The sequence below is a fragment of the Coptis chinensis genome, chromosome 4, assembly GCF_015680905.1.
Source record: "Coptis chinensis isolate HL-2020 chromosome 4, ASM1568090v1, whole genome shotgun sequence".
Lineage (NCBI taxonomy): Eukaryota > Viridiplantae > Streptophyta > Magnoliopsida > Ranunculales > Ranunculaceae > Coptis > Coptis chinensis.
In genome coordinates, this window is record NC_141459.1 from 89,295,948 (window position 1) to 89,319,349 (window position 23,402).

At 35.0% G+C, this 23,402-nt stretch overlaps 2 protein-coding genes across 3 annotated transcripts; one reads left to right on the forward strand and one right to left on the reverse strand.

The window, feature by feature from the left end:
• Nucleotides 1–645: 645 nt before the first annotated feature.
• Nucleotides 646–6,164, forward strand: LOC147505507 (P-loop containing nucleoside triphosphate hydrolases superfamily protein). Of its 2 annotated transcripts, none has more exons than XM_086558019.1 (9): nt 646–1,077; nt 1,954–2,168; nt 2,521–2,671; nt 3,500–3,691; nt 4,230–4,392; nt 4,515–4,759; nt 5,084–5,260; nt 5,377–5,481; nt 5,705–6,164. In XM_086558019.1, the coding sequence occupies exons 1-9, from the start codon at nt 676–678 to the stop codon at nt 6,008–6,010; spliced, it is 1,956 nt and encodes a 651-aa protein (XP_086414145.1). In that variant the 5' UTR covers nt 646–675; the 3' UTR covers nt 6,011–6,164. The 2 variants fall into 2 exon arrangements, with proteins under 2 accessions (XP_086414145.1, XP_086414144.1); XM_086558018.1 differs by having other exon boundaries at nt 647–1,077; nt 5,359–5,481.
• Nucleotides 6,165–22,075: 15,911 nt separating this feature from the next.
• Nucleotides 22,076–22,450, reverse strand: LOC147505508 (uncharacterized). Its single transcript, XM_086605570.1, has one exon. The coding sequence runs from the start codon at nt 22,448–22,450 to the stop codon at nt 22,076–22,078; it is 375 nt and encodes a 124-aa protein (XP_086461696.1).
• Between the last annotated feature and the right edge of the window lie 952 nt (nt 22,451–23,402).

Consider the following 23,402-nt stretch of genomic DNA (forward strand, 5'->3'; position numbering starts at 1 on the left):
AGCTTTCCTTTATTTTATTTTGTTGTGGAAGTAGATATGTAATGTTATTTATGTGTTTGTTGAATATCTTGGAAGTGGATATGTAAGTTGTATATATGTAATATTTATTTTATTGTTAAAGTTGAGTAGTGGAGTATATATATATATATATATACATATTTTGGAAATGTTGATAAATGAGAATTGTATTGTTTTAATTTTCAGGTTATGACTACAGAATTTACGTATTTTAAATATAAAAAATACAGAGGAGACTCTGCCGGATTTTATATATAAAAAAAATGATGATTTGTCGTTGATTTTAATTAATGAAAATTGAACGTAGTCCTATTAACGCCTTGTAATTTTTTAATCCTGAGGCGTTACAATCCGTGATTATGAACGTAGTCGGTGGATATTTGTAGATATTTATCGATATATCTACGATATTTGCAGATGCGCAATTTAAATTATGTAATATCCCCATAAAATAAAAGGGGATTATCCGTGATACATATAAATCAGGATTTTGTACTGTGTATATGTATCCTTGGCAAATTGGTGGGGGGACTGGGGGCATCCCGAAGGTACGGAAACGCGATTTGTTAGTGAGGTGCATGTGTGCAACTCAGAGCGTTGTTTATTAAGCACAAGGAAACTGATGGTGCAAAAAAGGTTGTACGCATCCACCAAAAAATGTTCCTCTCTCCATCTCTCAATCCAATACTCCATTTCCATCAATCTCCTCCTTCACCGAAACAAGTTTCATTTATCACTACACTTCATTCCCATGCAAAAATTCCCCATTCTTCTTTCTCCTTTCTCTCTCGTTTAAAACTCTCCAAACACTTGTCCATTTCCTCAACAATAAAATGTTTCTGCACGTCTTCGAATTCATTCGAACTGGAGCTGGGGCGTTTATTATCTTTATTACCTGTTTATATGAAGCAGAAAGTGTGTGAGCATTCAGAGTTTCATCAACTTATTGAGGTTGTCTTGGATTTGGGTCGAAAGCCTCTTGCCCGGTTCCCCTCTGGAGATTTTGTATTATCGGATAAACCAATTAGTTCTCGGGATATCGAGTATGCTACATCTCAGGTAATATATTAAACTGATATTGACACTATCTATGAACCATAACATGTTGTGCTGTCGACTGTAACATCAATAATTACACGAGTGAAGAGGGGAAAGCTTGGGTGCTTTGCTTTGTATTGCATTGTGAATAAAACTGGAGAGTTTCATCGAAGAGTTTATATAAATTAAGTTAGAAATAATTCCTTTAGATGTTAAGGTGGTTAGATTGGGATTCCCTTCTATGTTATGTACTTGGTTTAATCATGTACCTTTTGGCCCAAGGGCATTTCTTCCTATTAAGAGATTGTCATTTGGGCAGGAGAGTGGGTTTAATTTGTTGATGGGATATTACAGCCATCAATTTTGAGGCCAATTTTAGTCTATGACTTGAATTTTTATTTGAATCGTGTGTGGCATAACAAGTCTACATAGGTTCAACTGTTCAACAGGGAAGCAAAAATAGAGAACATAGAAATCAATAAATTTAAAAGACCTCCATCCTTCTTGATCAATCCCCTCCTTGCTCCTTCCCAAGTTGTCATAGCTCATAACTATGAACTATTAATTGATCATATACGACTGCATAAGATTCAGCGAAATTGTACTTCTGCTTGAAAGTTTGATAACTTCGGCATAGCCTTTTGTTATTGTAGTCAACTTATCCACAAATAATTCATGGGTCATTCTTGAAATCATTGAAACTCTGTAGCTCTTCTTATTAGTATTATCTTCCAAGATACAAGAAGATACGCTGTGTTTTTTTTCATCCAACAATGTTTTTATTTTTATATAGCTCGAGGTACAATCTGCTTATCATCCCTTAAACCCAGTGGTTTTTGTAAAATAAAAGTATTGCCACAGCATATATGATTAACTTGGTAGTACCTTATATTGCAGGTTGGTGACTTTGCCATTGACAACCGTGCTGGCATCAGCCGAACATTACATCGCATCAGTGCCATCCGAAACCGTAAGGGTGCAATCATTGGCTTAACTTGTCGTGTTGGTCGTGCAATATCAGGAAGTGCTAATTTGTTGAAGGATTTGGTTAATGACGGATCTTCTCTATTACTCATAGGACCTCCAGGAGTCGGAAAGACCACAATTATTAGGTAATTGTTATTATTATGTTTTTGATTTACCAGCTGCTCAAGCATTTCCACTTATTAGCTGTTCAAGGGGTTTATAATGCACTGTTGGTTGCGTATCAAATGTAATGGTAGGCTTTTAGAGTTTCCGTTGTTTACAAACTATAGTGCTTTATCTTGACTTGGAGGAGTTTCTCATGCATTTCTACATGCTTCAATAATTTCCTAGTAAAAGAGCATCTGGCTAAGTATGCATACTGTACCTTACTATGTCCTAATTGTAGGAACTTCGCATTTGGTCTCTGGTAAATGCAGGCTGTTAGTTAACGGTAGATCTAAATATTGTTGGCTGAAATCTACAATTACATTTTTGCAGGGAAATCGCTCGTATGATTGCAGATGAGTACAAGAAACGTGTGATGATTGTTGATACCTCAAATGAGATTGGAGGGGATGGTGATATACCTCATGCAGGAATTGGTAACGCTCGGAGGATGCAAGTGCCAAACACTGATATGCAGCATAAGGTCTACTAAATATAAACAGCTATTTGTTTGTTATGTACATGCCACTGTGTATCACGATATCTGTCATACAGAATCCTGCTATTCATCTAATGGAAGAAACTGCATAGCGTGTAGACATGCCTCTTGCATGCTGCGTGGGACATGCGCCCAATGAATCTATTAGCCCCCTTTTTCGTTTTTTCCTTTTTTTTTAACATACATCATTTGGTGATTGAAGATCCTGATGACTACCACTAGATATGCTCTTTATCAAAAACTGATTTGTGAATCTAAAGTTATGGCATTTAGTAATATAAAATCTGTTCTACACTTCTACAGAGGTTCTTGAATGATCTGACGTGTTGAACATATGTGCCTTAATTTAGCGTTTTGCCAAGCATATGCACCTTGTAATTTTTTTTCTTGTTTGGGAATTGTACGTAATTTTTGTTTCTTGAAGGTTTCAGTTTCATTTGACGATTTTCTGGCCCCATGTTATCTAATAACAACCTAGTGTGTTTTAATTGACTCAGATGTCCTCAATTGGTTTAACTTCTTAACTTATTACAAGACCTGGGTTGACATCCACAAGGCAATTTTTACTAGTATAACTTAGATTATTATATGTATAGTTATAGGATGAAGCTGAGCCCTTTGTTCTATAGGCAGCTAAGCTCCTGGATGCCCATGTTTCAGAAATGCTCTTATGCCTTCGTTATTCCTTTGTTGTTAATTTTGTAATAAATGCTAGAGTATTTTGTAAAGTAGAGGTCATCAAATGTCAAAAAAATTTAAGTTATCATTCATATGTTGCCTTTTCTGATGTATGTTTCATGTCATACAATCCAGGTATTGATAGAAGCAGTGGAGAATCATATGCCCCAAGTGATTGTAATTGATGAAATTGGTACGAAACTAGAAGCAATGGCTGCAAGCACAATTGCACAACGTGGAATTCAGCTAGTTGCCACAGCCCATGGAGTAACCATAGAGAATCTGATAATGAATCCTTCTCTAGAAATGCTTGTTGGTGGGGTACAAGTAAGAAATTTGTTGTCCGTTGATGCACGGATTTTAATTTTTACTTGTATCAACTTAAAATATGTGGTGCGTTTGGATGCATGTCTTCTACTTCTGTCTTAGGGTCTCAAACAATTCACAGTTTAGGATTTCACCTAAGTTTACTATAGTCTTGATCAGGCAAATTGGTTAACGACATGAATTTTTCCATCTAGTCTCGTTTGCACCTGTTATTCTTTTTCTTCCTTCTGCTAGAGTTCTTTTACATGCAGACATTTATTTCCTTCGGGCGTAATGTCCCATAAGTAAAAGAATTCTACATCCTTCAATATCAACAACTCGGATAGACAGTGTGGCAAACAGGTCCTTGTTAGTTTGTTGAATCCCGTTCAAGCTTGGTACTCAAGTAATTGCTTGTTAGTATTAATCATAATCATATTTGAATTCGAGAGTTCTAAAGTAATTCCCCCATGATCTATATAGTATAAGTGTATAACCTATTAGAGTTCATGATGTTTCTTGCTTTTGTTCTCACCATAATTGTTGGTTTCTGTGCAAGAGTGTCACACTAGGGGATGATGAGGCTAGCCGCAGGGGTGTTCAGAAGACTGTGCTTGAGAGGAAAGGGCCCTCTACGTTTGCTTGTGGTGTGGAAATTATTTCCAAGACTGAATTATGTGTTCATCGGAATTTAGAAGCAACGGTGGATGCTGTCCTATCAGGTGATAGTTTTTTTCAACTCTAGTAGTCTTACTTATGTCTCTTATATCCTCTGGAAAGTGGGCGTTACATTATTCTATCGTCGCCTTATTATTTGTTATGCCAATTTATTTTGTTGACAAAGGTCGATCAGCAATGTTTGAAGTACGCAAAACAAACACTGATGGAGCAGCAGATCAAACATTCACTCTACAGAGGGAACCACTGAATGACAATTTCTTAACAAAGCAAGATCTGGTCATGGCTGATGAGCTGATAGAGATGGATGAAGAATTAATGATGATAAACGAGTTCACTTCCGAATCTGCTGCAGACATGGTTGAAAGATCATTCAAACAGGAGGCATCTATCCGTCTGTATGTTTACGGGGTAAGATCTTAGTACATTGGAATATCTTTAAAATTTTTGTTTTGTGGGAAATGGCATTACCATGGAAGAATTTTTTGAAACACACACTCTCCCTCTCTCTCTCTCTCACGGTGTTCCCTATTTGCAATTCATCTTTACACATTTATTTATGCTGGTTCTCTCATATTCATGTAAAGATTGGCCACAAGTATACTTTGCATGCAGTTGGAAGCTTGTCCCACTTTTTCGGAAGAAGAATGATTTTTCTTGTCAATGTTTTGCAGTAGGTTATGGGTAATAAAAAACTGTTAAAAGTGGAACTTATAGGGTGCGCAGTTATTCTAGATCCTGGAGACAAGCGTGATTCAAGGGATTAGACAACTAAAGGAAGATGATGCGGTTGAGTTAACTGACAATATTAGTGAAGCAGATGCAATGCTTGCGTTGCAGTCCAGGCTCAAAAAGAATACTCGGATTCAAGCTGTTGCTAAATCTCACAATATACCCATCTATGTGACCAAGGTAATACTGCATTTTTATTTGTCTCTCTATTTTTCTACTTCTTTTTATTATTCAATTGTCAATGTGATCATCTTGACTTTATGTACTTTTCTTTACAGACAAGCTCATTGGTGCAGATAACTAAGGCCATACGAGTATTATTGAGTGAACATGCAGATGGAATGAAGTATGTTGTAGCAGAAGACAAGATGTCTTCATCAGAGCAAATTGATGCATTAGAGGTAAGCATTACCTTTTCAATGAATTAGTTTGGATAAAATTTGCTTCTAGCAGGTTCCTGTGTGATCTGTTTAAATATTATCAATGACCATAAACACAGATTTATTATTTTGTTTCAATTATTATAAAATTACATTACCTTATAAGGTTTGTCTGGCGCCAACTGTAATAGTCATGTTAGTCGTTTGTACTTGGAACCTTGGTGACACTGTTTTTATTTTGCAGGAGGCCAGATTGGCTATTGAACAGGTTGTTATTCCTAAACGAGAGCCTGTTGAGCTGCTCCCAAGGTCGCTCTGTATTATGTCTCTTCAGATGGAGCTTATTCAAAAATATCAGTTGCAGTCAGAGAAAGTTGGTAAGGAAACAAACATTCGACTACGTATACTTCCACTTCAGGCCAAGACTGATAAGGACAAACAAGGTAGTGAACAGATGGAGCCAGATAGAAGACTTGATTATAGTGGTCTAAGTGGTGACCTGAACGGTTCAGTCTACAATGTGGAGAGATTACCTTTGCTACCTGATTAACTCCAAAAATGTATTCCGTATAACAGTTTTTCAATTGTAATTTTAGGAGCAGCCGTTGTCGATTTTGTTGGCCATGGTTGTCTACCACAATGTCTGTCCACTTTATGTTGGGGTTGGTATCATCATTAATTAATACAAACAAACAATTGTAACAGTCTTGCTGAAAACATCAAAGGCCAATAGGTGCAATATAGAGTCTATTTCCGTAAATGTTGGACCAGAATTCGTCTTCATACAATTAATCTTTGATAGATAAAACATCTTCAAGCAAAGTGGCAAAGTCAGTAACAGATTTGTAATGATCTTCGTTTTAACAAAGCAACTAGCGTCCTGTCCAGGCACCTTAAGACGATGTAGCCGACCTTGCTTCGATAATGGACAAGAGGTATATAAAAAGTTGGATAGAACAATGTCATGTAACCCATGAAAGTGTGAAACACCCGTGAATGCCACAAGGAATGGAGACGAATCGAAAAGAGCAATTTCACTAAAGCGTAGCTCGTCGAGCCTCCAATATTTAAATTTTATTGTTTCTTTAAGGTTTTATAACCCTAAAGAATAACACATAGGATACAGGTTTTTTGAGCCACTCCATTGGAAGTGAATCTATTTGCGATCACTGAAGATGCAGCAACGGTTTGATGATTATGACATCTTCACAGGCGGGCATTATTTGACTAGATATTTCACTTCGTAAACACAATGCCTGAGGGGAACATCGGCCTTCCAGATTCATGTACATTCAGAACAAGGTTTTTTTTCCAACTTTTACCCAGATTTGAAGTTTTAGCCTATTGTAATCTTTGTCTTTAATGAAAATGCCAAGAAAGTATATTGAAAATCTACATTTTAGCATGATCAAAGTAGTTTCTCTTTAACTTCTTATTCATCGTTTCTTGTCCTTATTCTATAGCAAGTCCTTGTAAGATTTGTTGGTTTGGTAAGTAAACAAACCTCAGTGCCTACAAGTCATTGGCAGAAAGAAGCTGCTGACTGTGAACTGAAAAACAAACATAACTACTTTGGAGATAAGAAAGGATCTAATCAATCTTTTCTGGATACCCTTTATTGTAAACATAACTTTCATTGTAATCTCAATCGAAAACTTTGTGTGTGCTTAACTGCTTATTAACTTTATTCTTGTCTCGTTCATCTGCTTTTAAAGATCGATCATTCTAGGATTCTACCTCGTACATTTTGGAAAAACACTATACTTAAATGAGATGAAATAGCTTGACCAACCATTTTAAAGAATATCAAATTGCACATTATTATATTGTACTAGACTATTAGGTCGACTTTTTTTTTTTTTGGATGATTATTAGGTCGACAATATTACTAACTAATGATAAACCAATTAACTAACATTATAAACAGTTTCCTGCTTCCACTTTAATTTCTGTAACTAATAAACCATAGAAACGATGTTGCTTTATCAAAATAATCAGAATGGTGTTGTTTGACTGCATACAACTAAACAAGGTTTAAAGGTTTATGTAAATGGAACCATTCACGTGTCACCGGGTCACATTAAGAGATGAACAAAGAATGGTGTATAATGAGAAGGAAGATCATTGAAAACCAATGGTAATTCACGTCCATAAAAATATCAATAATGGACAGCTCATATGAGCAAAAAGTTGGTGGAATTTCTCTTAGAAAGATCACAACATAATACTACAAGACAAGCGTAAATTAACTCCAATTGAAACAAGAGGCCGCATTTTTGTTCGTTTATAAATTTCTCTCAGTTACACTAGCTAGTAATTAATAGCTTTGAGAAAAATGACAAGATTGAAAGTCTTGTTGTGTATTATCGTAATCATGCTTTCAGTTTATACATCTGAACCGCGCCCTCTCAATCAGTCTTCAGAGAGGAGGAGGATGGAATATCTTCGTGAGCTAATTGATATTGGAGAAGTAACTAATTATGGGACGAAAACTAAGAGCCTGTGCGAGCCCAAAAGGCGAAGTCCTGAGGGACCAGACCCACAACATCACTCAGAATTCAGTCCTTAATTAATCTACTATCTATATACTAAAACAGAGACCTTTAAAGAAGGATTTTCTCTCTCCTATGTGGCACTCTAATATGAGAGTTAGCTTTTTTTTTTCTATCTTATGTTAAGACTCTAATATGAAAGATAATATTTTCTAATAGTCTCCCCGTAGATGGAACTTTTGGAGAGTTTGAGTGTATTTCTAATTATATTATATTTTCAGAGTTTAAGTGTATTTTCAATTCTTATATATTTGATCAAATAAAAAAATTACTAAAAAAATAGGTGATTTGTAGAAATCTGAATCAAACACTTTTAGTGTTCCAATTCTTATATATTTGATCAAATAAAAAAATGCTAAAAACTAGGTGATTTGTATAAACTAATTTCCTATTACAAATCATACAATTTTAGTATTTATGATAAAACACCTAATTTATTTGAATATATCCTTAATATGGCTTCAAAACATAGTTAAAAACAATTATACAAAATATATAATAGAAAATGAAAAAAAAAATAACGCAAAGCAATAATGATAAATATTTTAAAATATATATAATATTGAATGAAACTAACGACAAAAACAATTAATGGGGGAACGGAAAACTGGATGCAAATGCATCGAACTAACCTCAAATAATATTTCGGAAATCGAAAATCGGATGCAAATGCAAGCATTAAACTAATCTTTAAAAAGTAATTAATATAAAATCAAAATATGGATACAACTGCATTAAACTAATCTCAAAGAATAATTAACAGAAAATCAAAACTTGGATACAAATACATCAAACTAACATCAAAAAATAATTGTCGGAAAATCGAAACCTGGATGCAAATGCATTGAGCTAACCCTCAAATATTAAATTAATTGGGAAATCGTTGGATTTAAATCGTATTGAACTAACCTCAAAGAAAAAAATTAATTATAAATTGGGAATATAATGCAAATCGTGGAACTAATCTAAAAAAAATAATTAACGGAAATCGAAAACCGGAGCTGCATTGAACTAATCTCAAAAAATATATTGGATGCAAAACCTCAAAAATAATTAACGGAAATCGAAACCTGGATGCAAACTCGTTGAACTAACCTCAAACAATAATTAACGGAAATCGGAAACTAAATGCAAATGCAACTTTATCAAATAATAAACACGAAATCGAAAACTTGATGCAAATACATTAAACTAATCTCACGAGAATAATTAACGGAAATCGAAATTGGATGCAAATGCATTGAGGCCCGACCTCAAAGAACAATTAATAGAAAATTGGGAATTTGATGCAAATGTATTGAACTAACCGAAAAAGAATAATTAACGATCAATCGAACTGGATGCAATTTTGCAATGAACCGATCTCAAAAAATAAATAATGGGAATTGAAAATTGGATGCTGCATTGAACTAACCTCAAAATATAAATAACGAAAAATGAAACTAGAAACAAATACATTAAACTAACCTCAAAAACATAGTTGGTTTATATGTTATGGGAATGTCTCGATAAGTATAGTTTTGCATTTAAAATGATGTTTATCTTATCTCTTTCCAGATGATTAGGAACTCCTTGCTATTCAAGTAGCTTTAATATATATGAACTTACTTTATTAGGAATCTCAAAAAATTCAATTAAACTTCTATTATTAAACAAAACAAATGAAGTTGAAGAATTTTATCAAAGGTTTTTTTTTTTTTTTTAATGGAGAGTGAGGTTTTCACGTTATAAGAAATTTGGTTGAGTGATCAATATAATATTAATATATAATAGTTATGCATATTTGCAAATATTTTTTAGAATAATTAATATAACAACACCCATTCATAGATAATCTTTGAAGATTCCACATAGTGAGTCATGCATAATTTAAATAATAATTAACGAGAAATCGGAAACTAGATAATCTTCGATGATCCCACATAGTAAATTAAGCATAATTTACTTTTTATGTCATGTTTTCAAGGACACTACAAATGGATCAGTAGAAGTTGGTATTACACACCACATTGGATAATTATAAGGAAATTGGAAATTTGATTCAAATACATAACTGAGCTCAAGGAGTAATTAATGGGAAATCATAAAGTTTATGCAAATTGCATTAAACTAATGACAGAGAGTAACTAACGGATAATTAGAAATTGAATGCAAATCCTTGAAAAATATTTATCGGAAAAATCGGAAACGGTATGCAAATACATCAAACAAACCTCAAATAATAATTAATGAGAAAATCCGAAACCGAATGCGAATGCATTGAACTTTACTCAAAAAATAATTAACATAAAATCAAAACCGAATGCTTGCATTGAACTAACCTCATAAAATAATTGGTGGGAAATCGAAAACTAAATGCAAATGCATTGAAATAACCTCAAAGAATAGTTAACGGAAAATAAAAAACTGGATATAATTATATCGAACTAACCTCAAAGCATAAATAATCAGAAACTAGATGCAGATGTATTAAACTAACATTAAAGAGTTATTAACGGAAAATCGGAAACTTGATCCAAATGCAATGAACTAATATCAAAGACTAATTAATGAAACATTAAAAAATGGATGAAACTGCACTGAACTAACCTAAATGAATAATTAACGGGAAATTATAAATTTGATGTAACTGCATTGAACTAACCTCAAAAAATAATTAACCGGAAATCAGAAACTTGATGCAAATGCATTGAACTAACCTCAAAGAACAATTAACATAAAATCTAAAATTATATGCAACTGCATTGAACTAATATAAAAGAATAATTAACGGAAAACTAAAACCGGATGCAACTGCATTAAACTAAAATCGAGATTAACTAACGGAAATCAAAAATTGGATGCAAATGCATTGAAATAACATAAAAAATGGTTAACTAGAAATCGAAAAGTCGGATGTAATCGCATCGCCTTGACCTCAAGGCATAAATATCCACTTTTTAGCTTTCTCATATGAATAATTACAAGTAATTATGAACCCAAAATAAAAAGTGAGTTTATAAAAGCGGACTCTTACATGTATGCAAACCTGTGTATAGAAATTGTAAACTATCGAACTAACCTAGAAAAAACAATTAGGAAATCGAAACCTGGATGCAAATATATTGAACTAACCTCAAAGTGTAATTAACGGGAGATTGGAACCGGATGCAAATGCAATGAACTAATCTCAAAGACTAATTAACTAAACATCAAAAACTGGATGCAATCAGTCATTACTAAATTAACTTTAATGAATAACTAATAGGAAATCATAAAGTGGATGTAAAACCTGAACTAACCTCAAATAATAATTAACGGAAATCGAAAACTTGATGCAACTGCATTGTACTAACTTCAAAGAATAATTAATGAGAAATTAGAAACGGGATGCAACATACTATATTAAACTAACCTCAAAGAATAATTAATGGAAAATCATAAACTTGGTGCAAATGCATTGAATTAATAATCCTAAAACATATTTGTATTTTATGTAGGGGGAATAAATGTCTCGACAAATATAGTTTTGCATTTTAAGCAGTGTTTATTATAATTATTTTTATTGTGATTGGGAATATCTTGCTATTCAAGTATCTTCAATATTATCTTCGCCGCATTGGGCATTCTCACAAAACTTTAATTATTAAACCTAACAATAAAAAAAAAAAGTCGATTAGTTTTATCAAGATTTGGTGCTTCCTTTTTATAGAGAGTGGTGCAAGAAATTTAAATGAGTAATTAATATAATTTTCATATCTTATAACTATGCATAGTTGCTAATATTTTTTAGAATAATTTAATATAACGGCACCCGTTCGTAGGACACGTTCATATGATAAATCTTTTCAAGTGGGAGTAGTGTATTATTTGAGGATATGAAAATAATCAATCTGTTTTAGTGATTTGTACACATTAGTCACGTAAAGTTTAACGGTGATGATTTACCGCTAAATCACCATAAATCTAATAAAACTATTATACAAGCTAGATCGAGTTTAAAATAATTTTATTTGAAAATTACAGATTAATATTATAAACCACAAAGTGAATAGACTATCTCAATTTGATCCCTTAAACTTATGCACCATAATCATTTGTTCATTAACGTATTTCGGTTTATTTTCAATAAAAATATATTCTGATTCAAAAATTTGCCGCTAAATCACCATAAATCTAAGAAAACTATTATACAAGCTAGATCGAGTTTAATATAATTCTATTTGAAAATTATGGATTAATATCCTAAACCACAAAGTGAATAGGCTATCTCAATTTGATCCCTTAGTTTCCAAGTACTTATGCATCATAATCGCTGCTCATTAACGTATTTCGGTTTATTTTTAATAAAAATATATTATGATTCAAAAATTTGCCGCTAAATCACCATAAATATAATAAAATTATTATACAAGATAGATCGAGTTTAAGATAATTCTATTTGAAAATTACGGATTAATATCCTAAACCACAAAGTGATGAGGCTATCTCAATTTGATTACTTATGTACCATAATCGTTGGTCATTAATGTATTTCGGTTTATTTTCAATAAAAATATATTATCGATTGAAAATGTGTGTGAGACATTTTGTAAAGCATTTTCAGCCCACAAAATATTTAATAGATCCCGGGCGTATGTCCGGGTCCAAAATCTAGTAGCTTCTATTATCAGAGCTTCTGATGGCAATACCGGGAAAGTGGGAAGGGATTTTGCTTTGCTTCATAATAAATATCACGAAAATAATATGGAACCATGTTATGCGGATCATTTCTTATGGTTGCCAATATATAATATTACTGCTCCATTACGGCTTTATTTTGTTACTGATTAGGAGATTTGTGTGTTTGTGTTGTTAGAAGACTATGCACGTTTGCTCTGCAGTAAAGTTCACTGGATGTGATCTGCTCCTGCAAGAGTGCATCTGGAAACGAGAAATTTATACACTCTACAGGAAAAGTGAAGTCAAAGGCACTAGCTATCTTTTCCAACTTGAATACACAATACTTCATAGAGTGAGTTGACTTATAAACATCTATTTTTAAACATTAAAACTCATATAATTAGGTTTATCCAAACATAGAACTAAAAGTGCTTGCTCTTATCTGCTCACTGGAAAATTAAAGAAGTAAAAGTGCTGCTCATCCTTGACCAAAGTAAATACAAGTAAAATCAGTGCTTAGACAACGACAGGGAGATTTAGTGAGTATAAACTTAAACTATTATTTGACTTTCAATTAAGCTCTCATTGCAAAAGTACAAATGTGATGCTAAGTATTATCGAAAAAAAAAAATGTGATGCTATGCTCGATTATAGCTTAGGCTATTTGACAAGATAGAACATGATAGAGTCGCTTTTAAGTGTATTCCATCTCATCTAAATCTTCACAACCGCTTTCGATCCTAGCTGTGGTACTAGCTTGTACGCTTACAATGATCCAATAGAAAATTTCCCTTGCTAAGAGCATCTCTGCTAATCCTGACCTCAACCTCAAAACCACCAGCAAATCAGACACACATACACAGAGTCAAATAAAAATGTAGCTTGGATTTCACTCACTCCTTCTCTTGCGTTATGTCGCAGAACCACTCCACATTTTGGGGCATATATGTTACAACTATACTTCAATATAGTTGGCATAACCTGGGTTTTCACTGCTGTACGTAGTACTACTACATTGTTAAATTGCCACGGTATCACCTAGCTAGGCTTACCGCTTACAAGAAAGGGCACTTAGACATGAAGACAAAGATGCTTTAATATGAAATCACATCATCATATCAAGCTTGAAAAGAAGTAAACTTTTTTTAGTGGGAAAGTGCTTAAAAGTATTGTAGAAAACCTAACCGGCCAACTAGTTCCTCATTTGTTCACTATAAAAGTTTACCAAGAAAAGCAGGTAACTTACCAGGAAAATCTATATGATATATACATTTTTTTTTTGGTAACTAGCTATATGATAAAGATGATAAATAGGCATGATATACGAATGCCAAGTGTGAAAAATAACTATTCTAATTGCCCAACTCAAATCTGAAAATAGTTACTTAGGCCTCAGATCACCCCAAGACATATTCTGCTTTTGTTCTTTTCTGGTGCTAGTCACTTCAAAATAAATTATAGGCATTAAAATTCTAGTTAATTCTCCACTTGGTTAATTTAAATATGAAAAGACAAGGTTTCCATGTCTATATATAGCCACTCGTACCAACAAGCTTTACACTCATACATTGGGACTTAAGAAGACAATGAGGAAATTAATGTGTTGGGTGTGTGTTATTTTGATCTTGCTCTGGGTTCCATGGACCCAATACCGACTCAGTCGACTCATCTCGACGAGTGAGTTAAGTCAGTCATTTGGAAGATTGGCAGAAAACAAAGCAGTATTCAAGGTACAGTCTAGGAAAGCAATGGGCCCTGAAAGCCTAAATGAGTCAAAGCGGCGGAGTCCGGCAGGACCCGACCCACAACATCATGTTGTGGATCCTTCTTGAAGAACTCTTCAGTTTTCCATGCTTTGCAAAACATAGTAGCTAGGTCTACTTGGATATGATGTTTACATTTCAAAGCGCAGTTATTAGACCAAACTCTGTATTGTAAGTCATTTTTGGTGTATTCCATCTTGGAAGATTTCGCAAATGCAATGCATATAAGTGGCAAAAATAAAACAGTTCAAAACCGTTCACATTCTCTCTTTTTCATTTTCTTGCCAATTGAATTTACAGTAGAGCGCCTTATGTAGGAGTCCCCCCCCCGGAACGTAATTTGTTGTTGCAGAAGGCAATATTCTACTACTATATTTTTATTACCCCCCCGGAACGTAATGATCCTATGGTTTCAAAGTCGATCTGGGATCCATGTGAATGATGTATAAGAGCAATTGGAGTACTCCATCTGGTTGTATAGTAATACCATGCCACAGAAAATAAAATTTTACATGCACTTGTTAGAGAATTTCATCTTAAGAAGTGTGTCATTTTTTAAATAAAATCTCAGTGATTAGTCCATTTCCATTATTGTACCTAATAAAAATTACAATACTAGATAACTGGTGCTCAAAAAAAGGTTACATTTATTAGATAAGATGAAAAACTACTTTAACATGACGGGGGGAAAGAAAAAATGCAAGGGGAATGCAGTGTCTCTTATAGTATTGTAATTCTTATTGATGATGGAATCCTTCATCACTTAAAAAAAAAAAATAAATAAATAAATAAATAAAAAATTAAGAGAATCCTTCAGACATTCACTACCTTTAGAATCATTCGTCGGCAATTGGATTTTATTAAAGAGCATTTATTGTCTCCTCTCATACAATATTCAAAAGAACTGAAAAAAAAAGCTACTGTTAGTAAGGACAAATATACATATCTGGATCACTTCAGGCGTTTTTCCTAAGAATAATAGTACTGTTATGTGTTAAAAATATACGGCTTCATAAAGACGCATAGAAAAGTAGCCGAGGATGTCATTTTTTTGTTTTTTTTACTTTTAGATGTTAGCGTTGCATACGTATCTTATTGTTCTCTTGTGTGTTATATATGCTCTTTTTTATCTTAACTACAGTGCCTCTATTAATAAAAAACACATTACGTAAATCATCATGCACAAATGTGTTTGAAACTTTGAATATGCTAAATTAAGGCGAGTAGGCAAAATATATCTGTTTCCGGTCCAATACAGATATATAGTGAATGAAGATCAGAGGATGTTCTGATGTTTCAAAAGTACAATTCCCTTTGATACTGCTCCATTTATACTGCTTGTCTGCTTTGATCTCTGGCCTCCCAATTTTACTGAAATACATATATGAACCCTGTACGGACGATGGACTACCTCAGATAATTGGTTTTTAGTGGCCACTTAAATTTAAATGCGCGCAATTAGCAGAGCATATTAACAAGTAGTGGTATCATTAGTACAGCACTTGTACTCGCGATCCTGCCATGAGCGTACTTCATATTCAAGGTTTCCATGTTTTCTCAAATATAAGTATTGTTGGCTTTGCTAGGAAGCGAAAGGGCACCACCACCCCTGTCATTTTCAATTCATTTTTATGTTTATTAAAGATTGAATGGAAAGATACGTCACAAATCACAAATGTTGAAGAGAAAAAGGGAATGAGGCAATTTAGCCTAAATAGTATCATTAATGGTTGGAGGAATAATTAAACTTGATGGAGGAATATATGGGTTCAATCGGATTTAAAGGCTTCAGTTCAAGCATTCAACAACAAAAAACTTCACTGGACACTCAAAAGAAGAAGGGGGGAGAAAGCAAGAAACAATTCAGAATGGGTTAACATCTCTGCACTGTGGAGGGAGGTGAATTTCAGTGCTAGGAAGGGTGCTATGTTGAGCAACAGAGAAAGACAATGGTAATGCAGTAAGCCTATATTCCTAATTAACAAGGCAGGAAAACCAAGACTACACTTATTACAGGGTCACCTGAACCAGCAATGTTCGCTAGCAGACCCAGCTGATCATGTCAGACTCTATTTCCTCCATCTGTAACTGGGAATGGTCACATGTAAACCACTTCCTACTTCCTTAAATTCATTGTAATACCTTTCTTTTGCTATATTAATCAATTAACCTTTTGACAAAAATAAAAAATAAAAAAATAGTATCATTAATGGAAAAATATGTGCTTCAAAGAACAAGTAGGAGAAAAGAGCTGACGAGTACATACTAGTGGAACCATATATGAATACCCGAACAATAAATAATGGTTATATGAACTCCACCTTATATTGACTCCAAAGTTACTCAACTCTTAAATGTGGACTTACGAGATGAATTGAGGGCTAATTTTTTGTAAAGATATATATCACATGATGAAGAATACCCCACAAAAAATAAGCTCAATTGACAAAGTTGTATATCTAAACGATTCTAAAAATAAGTTGTTGGATAATTTAATAACATTCTAAACGATTTTTGATAAAGTTGTATATTTTCAAATGAATCAATTTTTTGTGAGGATGATCTCTATTACGTGGAGAAAATCTTCACAAAAAATTAGCTTCTAATTCATTGTATTTAGTGGTGGAATAACTTTGGAGTCAGTTTAAATGGAATTCCTATATAACCATCCCCTTTTGGCTGAAGTAATATATATTAGGAGGTAAACACGTTAGTACACGTCAACCGTACCACGCAAAAATCAATCATTTATTTGCTCATCTCCGCTTGGACCAACTGGCCGTAGGTAGACATGCATATATGTCATGTCATATGTATATTTTTCTGCAGACGGGGGGGGGGAATATTGCGAAGTTGACGTATCGGACATCACTTTCTTAATTTAGAAGTATTAAAATAACATTAGTTTGCTAACAAAAAAAGTATTCATGGAATTGTAGCAAAATGATTGGAATTGCAGTTTTAACTTTTAACAATGAAAAAAGTTCGAGTTCCATTACATCATTGAGTAATCATTTATGTCTGCCAATTAACCTATTTGAAGTCAACCACATGTCTCTATCGAGTATCGAGTATCGAGTTCTAGTTACTTTTGTTTGTTACCCAGTAATACATAAGTGCATAGAGGCGAGTACTGCATAATGTGCACGCACTGTACTCCGAGCTTACAAAAACAGGCTACCCATATCACTTGAAGTTCGCTAAGTTTGATTCATAGCATGATGTTGTGGATCAGGTCCACCAGGGCTTGGGCGCTTAGACTCATCATACCTTCTTGTTTTCTGGCTATTCCTCAAAACTACCTTCAAGATTTCTTTGGAATTCTTGGTGTTGGACCGTCCGAATGATTTGGCCAACGTTCTCCCCTCCATGAATGGATGAAGCAAACGAGATTCGGACTGTGAAAGAATAAGCAAAACGAGCATAATGCACAGCCAAAACCTTGCGGTAGCCATCCTCCCGAGTTCTCTAGTTAGTCCCAATTCTGAAACCATGGGAGATTCTATATATATACACAATACAATCTGTACGAACCAAATAACCTTTCTTTTGTTTTGTAGCTTATGACGAGCGAATGAAACAAATTATGTCCAGTTGGAATAGTAATTAAGCATCAGTGGATCAAAACCATCACCACCAGCCAAAAGATCAAAACCATCATCACTACAAAAACAATCAAATGACTAGATATATATTTGCACGACCAATATAAAACACATAAATACAGTATGACTCTCAGGTTTACTCGATCTTGTCGCTGTGTCAACTCGCCGAATTATGTGACATTATTGCTTGTTTAGTCATGGGATTGGATTCATTTCTCATTTGTATGTCTCAGAAATTCTTTCCGCATACCGACATACATTCAGCAAGTCAGCAGCCAAAGGTTACCTCCTTTAAAAATCCAAATTCTATATCCATATTTTTGTCTTGTGTATGTCCATACAAATTTTGTTGTCGCCAAATGAATCCAAAGCTTTTTTGTCTTTTGTGTACCTTTGCTTGTCAGAGTTTACCCACTTAGAAATTGAGTGGATTGCACGCTGGGGTTCGTTGCGCAAAATGTAAGGGTACCAGATGTAACTCGGCAGTCGGCACGTAGATGTGGCTAACTATTGATGTGGCTTACTAGAAAGGAAGAAATAGTTTATTATCGAAAAAAAAAAGAAAAAGAAAGAAAGAAAAGAATTGCTAGCGTCCTCACCCTTTATGGAGGTAGGACCGTTCTATCTCTTGAAAAACAAAACAATTTGACTGACTGACCTATTCTAGTGGTTCTATTTCAATTCTAAGACAATATAGTGAGTTGACTCAATTGACTCACTTTCTTTTTTCTCCACAGTGGGCACTATTTTTTTCACCTATCTTTTTCCCCCTCCCCCACCGCCACCATCATATGCCCTCCAACCACCACTGCCTACTATAAACACATATGAGCCATTTTTGCCTTCTATCACCATTAATTAATTTTTGAGGTTATATAAAGAAAACCCACCACAAGAGCATAAAATTAGATGCCCCAACACTTTTTATTCTTAATTGAGAATATACATAGAGATCTCAAAAGAAAAAATATAGGGAAAGAAAGTGAACTAAAGAATCATGTCCAAAATAAAAAAAAAAACGATTTTGGGTATTTGCCACATAATTTGAACTAAAAATGTTCAAAATGGGAAAAGCAATCTGAAAATCTTAGTTTTAGCTCCTTTAATTAATGTCACTGTATATTGGTAGTATCACTTGTGGAGGTGGTGGTGTTTAGAGAGAGTCAAAAGGATGGTGGAGAAGAAGTTGAAAGGAGTAAGAGAGAGAGTGTGTGTAATGTGTACAGATGGAAAAGAAGAGAATAGAAATGACCAGTTCTACAATTGCCTGGTTAATTTTCTTTTGTTTTTTATGAGGTAGAATGGTCCTACCCCATAAAGAGCGAGGACGCTAGCAATTCTCAAGGAAGAAATGGTTAAGGCGACTAATTTGTGCATTAACCATTTTGAATGTAAAATGAATAGAAAGGTATGCACATTTGAAAGAACAACGAATTATACTTTAAGTGCATTACTTCACCTACAATACACGATTAATAAGTGGTCTCGTATTTTCAGTCCCTGAATTACTAATGTAGAATAAGTAGAGATTTAAAAGAAAAAGATGCAAAAATCTCAATTAGTAAAAAAGTGAAGAAAAAAAAAAAATATAGACGAATTAGAACAATAAGTAAGAAGAAAATAGAGATTTAGAGTAGAAAACTAGATAATAACAAAGATAACTCAATTAAAAGATTCTTGAATAATAATCAAATCATAATAATCATAATGGGTTAATTGACAAAATACTAGAGAAACCATATTTATAGATATGGTTTATTGGACTCTAAACAATGCAATGTAGAAACTAATACTAATTCTACTTCGACACAAAAATTAAGAAATAACTTAACTACTAATTAAAACTTTTCTATAACCAACTAGAGATAAGTATTCTATCCTACATCATTTTCCTCTTCTTTGAAACAACTCGTCCTTGTGTGGACCCTTCTTTTGGCTAGGTCCATTTACCGCAAGTAAGACATTTAAAGAAACTAAAGAGATAAAGATGGAACCATAAATCAAGGGATTTGGCCATAAAATAAGGAACTGATTCCTTATTCCCAAAACGATAAGAACCACTCTCAAGAGGAGGGTTTCTCAGCTCACACACACTCTCATCATGTACAAAGAAAGATCATAATTCTCAAGGGAGATCTCAACTCTTGTAACTAACTAGAAATCAAACACCATTAATGAAGATCAGTGTGGATGTAGGCATTTTTTTGGCCGAACCATGATAAAGTTTGTGTCTTGTACTATTTATCTTTCTTACTGTTTTATGTATTATTTGTGGCGTTGTGTGAAAAATAGATTATCTTCATCAACAAAATATGTGTCGGACCAGTTTAAATTTGGTCTTGACAGTGGCGCCGTCTGTGGAGAGAAGACGAGAAGTTAATGTTCTCTCCACGATTTATCAAATAAAAAATCAGAATCTTCATTAATGGCTTTCGGATCAGATCAAATACTCTAGTATATATCCAAGTTGTTATCTATCAGTCGTATGGTCTACATGATATTGGGCTACATGGCCTACATGTGAGTGGTACGGTAACGATTTGCTACTTTGAAATGGAGATGCGAAATCTTGCATCATGCTTTACTGATTCAAACCCGAGAACTCGAAATTGATCTCAAGTACCATCAACAAGATAAGCAGATAACTCTAATGTGATCCATGGTTATCGGCTATAGGTGCAAGTGTTATCATATCAGATAAGTATCTCATTCTCCAATCATAATATTTAGTATGCATGCTACCAAGTGACTTATTGTTTTTTTTTTTGTGAAATATCTAGGGGTTCAGCCCCCAAACTTTATTAACTTCAGGTTCTCAAGTACATAATACCTTCCTTATCCCTTGTGATCAGTACATGCATTTTTTGATCCATCGGGGGAAGGAAGAGCAAAATACCATTACACTCGTCTCGATTTAGTTTCGATAAGTAGTCGGCTACTTGGTTACCTTCCCGAAAAAGACATGGACAAAGGATAGTTGGTCAAACTTGAACTCACGGCTTGAATCTGCAGCTACCGGGTTCCTATAGTACCACGGTGGCTTCCCCTTTCTTTGTTAATATCCGGACCCCCGCATAGAGTCGATTGCACTTGAATCGTCTAATCCTCGGTTTGTACCGCACCTTCCGGCCCCTTTAGGGACAGACTAGAAGTTCTGGTAAATCACCGATAACTTCTTTGAATTTCCCATCGCCATTTTCACTTCCCCATCGCTATCCCTCAAGGCGCCTCCATAGCCTACCATCCCTCTTGCACCGACCCATCGTGTTAAGAACCACCGCCTCCCACGGCTTTTCCCATTTAACCCATCTTTCCTCTTTTATATTATTCTTGTTACCACGAGTCCCAACCTTTCCATCAGCACTTTAGTTCCCCGTCATCCCCGGACCGATACCAGCGTTTTCCCCATGTATATCTTCATGCTATTTATGACCTTTTGGCTTACCTCATCAGCTGCCTTGAATCGGTTCTTCTTTAACCTCCAATTTCGTTCAGTCCAAATAGCTTGCACTGCTGCACATGTAAACGCTCGAATCACTTCCGACACCATGTTATTCTTTCTACTTAATCTCATTAAGTAGTACCATTCATCATGAGATGCTCTTACTGCAACTGGTAATCCCATCGCCCTCTTGAACTCTTCCCATACTAACTTCGAGTAGGAGCACTCAAAAAAAAGATGGGCTGAACTCTCCTCATGGTTTCCACACAAACATCACTTTGTGGTTCTTATTACCTTCTTTGCCACCAGTCGGTTCTGTGTTGGGAGGGCTTCGGAGAACAGTTGCCAAACTATGAAAGAATGCTTTGGTACTGAGTACTTCCCCCATACTATCTTGAACCATTTGACTTTACTCCTCACATTTTTTAGGACTGAGTACGCTGAAGCTGTAGAGAATTCTCCTGAGCTGTTAGGCGTCCATGTGACCTGGTCCTCTGTGATGTAGGAGTTGATCTCCGTTTCCATAATCCATTTCTTTACCTCGCACTCCTGTAGGTTAGTGATTACCCTTGCCCAGCCACCATCAGCCATCACGTCCGCCACCTTTGCATCTTATGGTATTGCATTTGCTAGTAATGCTCTAGCTTGACTATTAAGGAACAGTGGGCCTGAACACCATGGGTCATGCCAGAAGCTGGTACCATTTCCATTTGCAATACAGTATCTGGTGAACTTCCATGAAATCTCTCTATGTTTCATTATGCCCCTCCACACCCATGAACAGTCCCTCAGAGCTTTCATAGTCCAAAAGTGTTTCTGCTTGATGTGATGTTGCCATGCCCATTTGACCCATAAACAGTCCAATTTCTGTGCAAGCTTAAACACCAAGCCACAGTATGCAGCTTTATTCCACACTCTAGGGTCAACAAGGCCAATCCCTCCTTGTTCTTTATCTAGTCTGAGAGTCGCACTACTCGCATGATGCATCTTTTTTTCCATGCTTGGGCCAACCCATATAAACCTGTTGCATATCTTTGTCACCTTTTCTATCACAGTCTTCAGAAGCACAAAGATATGAGCCCAATACGTTTGAAAAGAAGCTAGCACTGATTTCACCAATTGCACTCATCCCGCTCTGTTGAGCTCCTTATTCTTCCAGTTGGATATTCTAGCCGATAACTTCTCTATTAGCGGCAAACATTCTCTTACTCCAAGTCTCGTTGCGGTGAGGGGGATACCTAGGTAGGTAACAGGTGGTGCGACCACTGAGATATTCAGAACTGCTACCAACTCAAGCCCCTCTGCTTCATTCATGCTACCTGTGAGTAGTGTAGTCTTATCATTGCTGAAATGAAGCCCTGTTGCATCAGCAAAAATTTTCAGTGTATCCCTTATGGCCTTCATAGATTCAATATTACCTTTACAGAATATTAGCACATCGTCCGCAAAACAGAGGTGTGATATTTCTAACTTCCTGCACTTTGAATGAGCACTGAGTCTATTCATCTGCAAATCTTGGTGGAGAAGAGAACTCAAGATTTCCATAACAAGAACAAACAAATACGAGAGATCTTTGGGTCACCGCCGCATGAAACCTCTTCTTCCTTCAAAATATCCTTCCAGCATCCCATTCACCATAACTGAATATGTAGGGGTAGTATAGCACATTTTAGCCCATTCTATGAACAAACAAGGAAACTTGAATCGGCCCAAGATAGCTTCGAGAGCTTGCCATGAGACAGAGTCATACGCCTTTTTAATATCAAGTTTTATTGCACACCGCTTTTGACCCTGCTTTCTCGAATACCCCCTTAACAACTCATGAGCTAGCAGAAGATTGTCTTGAATTGACCTCCCCGGTATAAAGGCTGATTGGGAATTTGAGATAAGCCCCGATATGCACATCTTCATCCTGTTGGTTATCACTTTCGACACACAT

Bases quoted from the DNA above. Each gene is read 5' to 3' on its own strand.
- LOC147505507 (XM_086558018.1), top strand. From the start codon at position 676: ATGTTCCTCTCTCCATCTCTCAATCCAATACTCCATTTCCATCAATCT. The intron at 2,169-2,520 runs GTAATTGTTATT...ACATTTTTGCAG, and splicing joins GGAAAGACCACAATTATTAG to GGAAATCGCTCGTATGATTG. The intron at 5,482-5,704 runs GTAAGCATTACC...TTTATTTTGCAG, and splicing joins AGCAAATTGATGCATTAGAG to GAGGCCAGATTGGCTATTGA.
- LOC147505508 (XM_086605570.1), bottom strand. From the start codon at position 22,450: ATGCATCATGCGAGTAGTGCGACTCTCAGACTAGATAAAGAACAAGGA.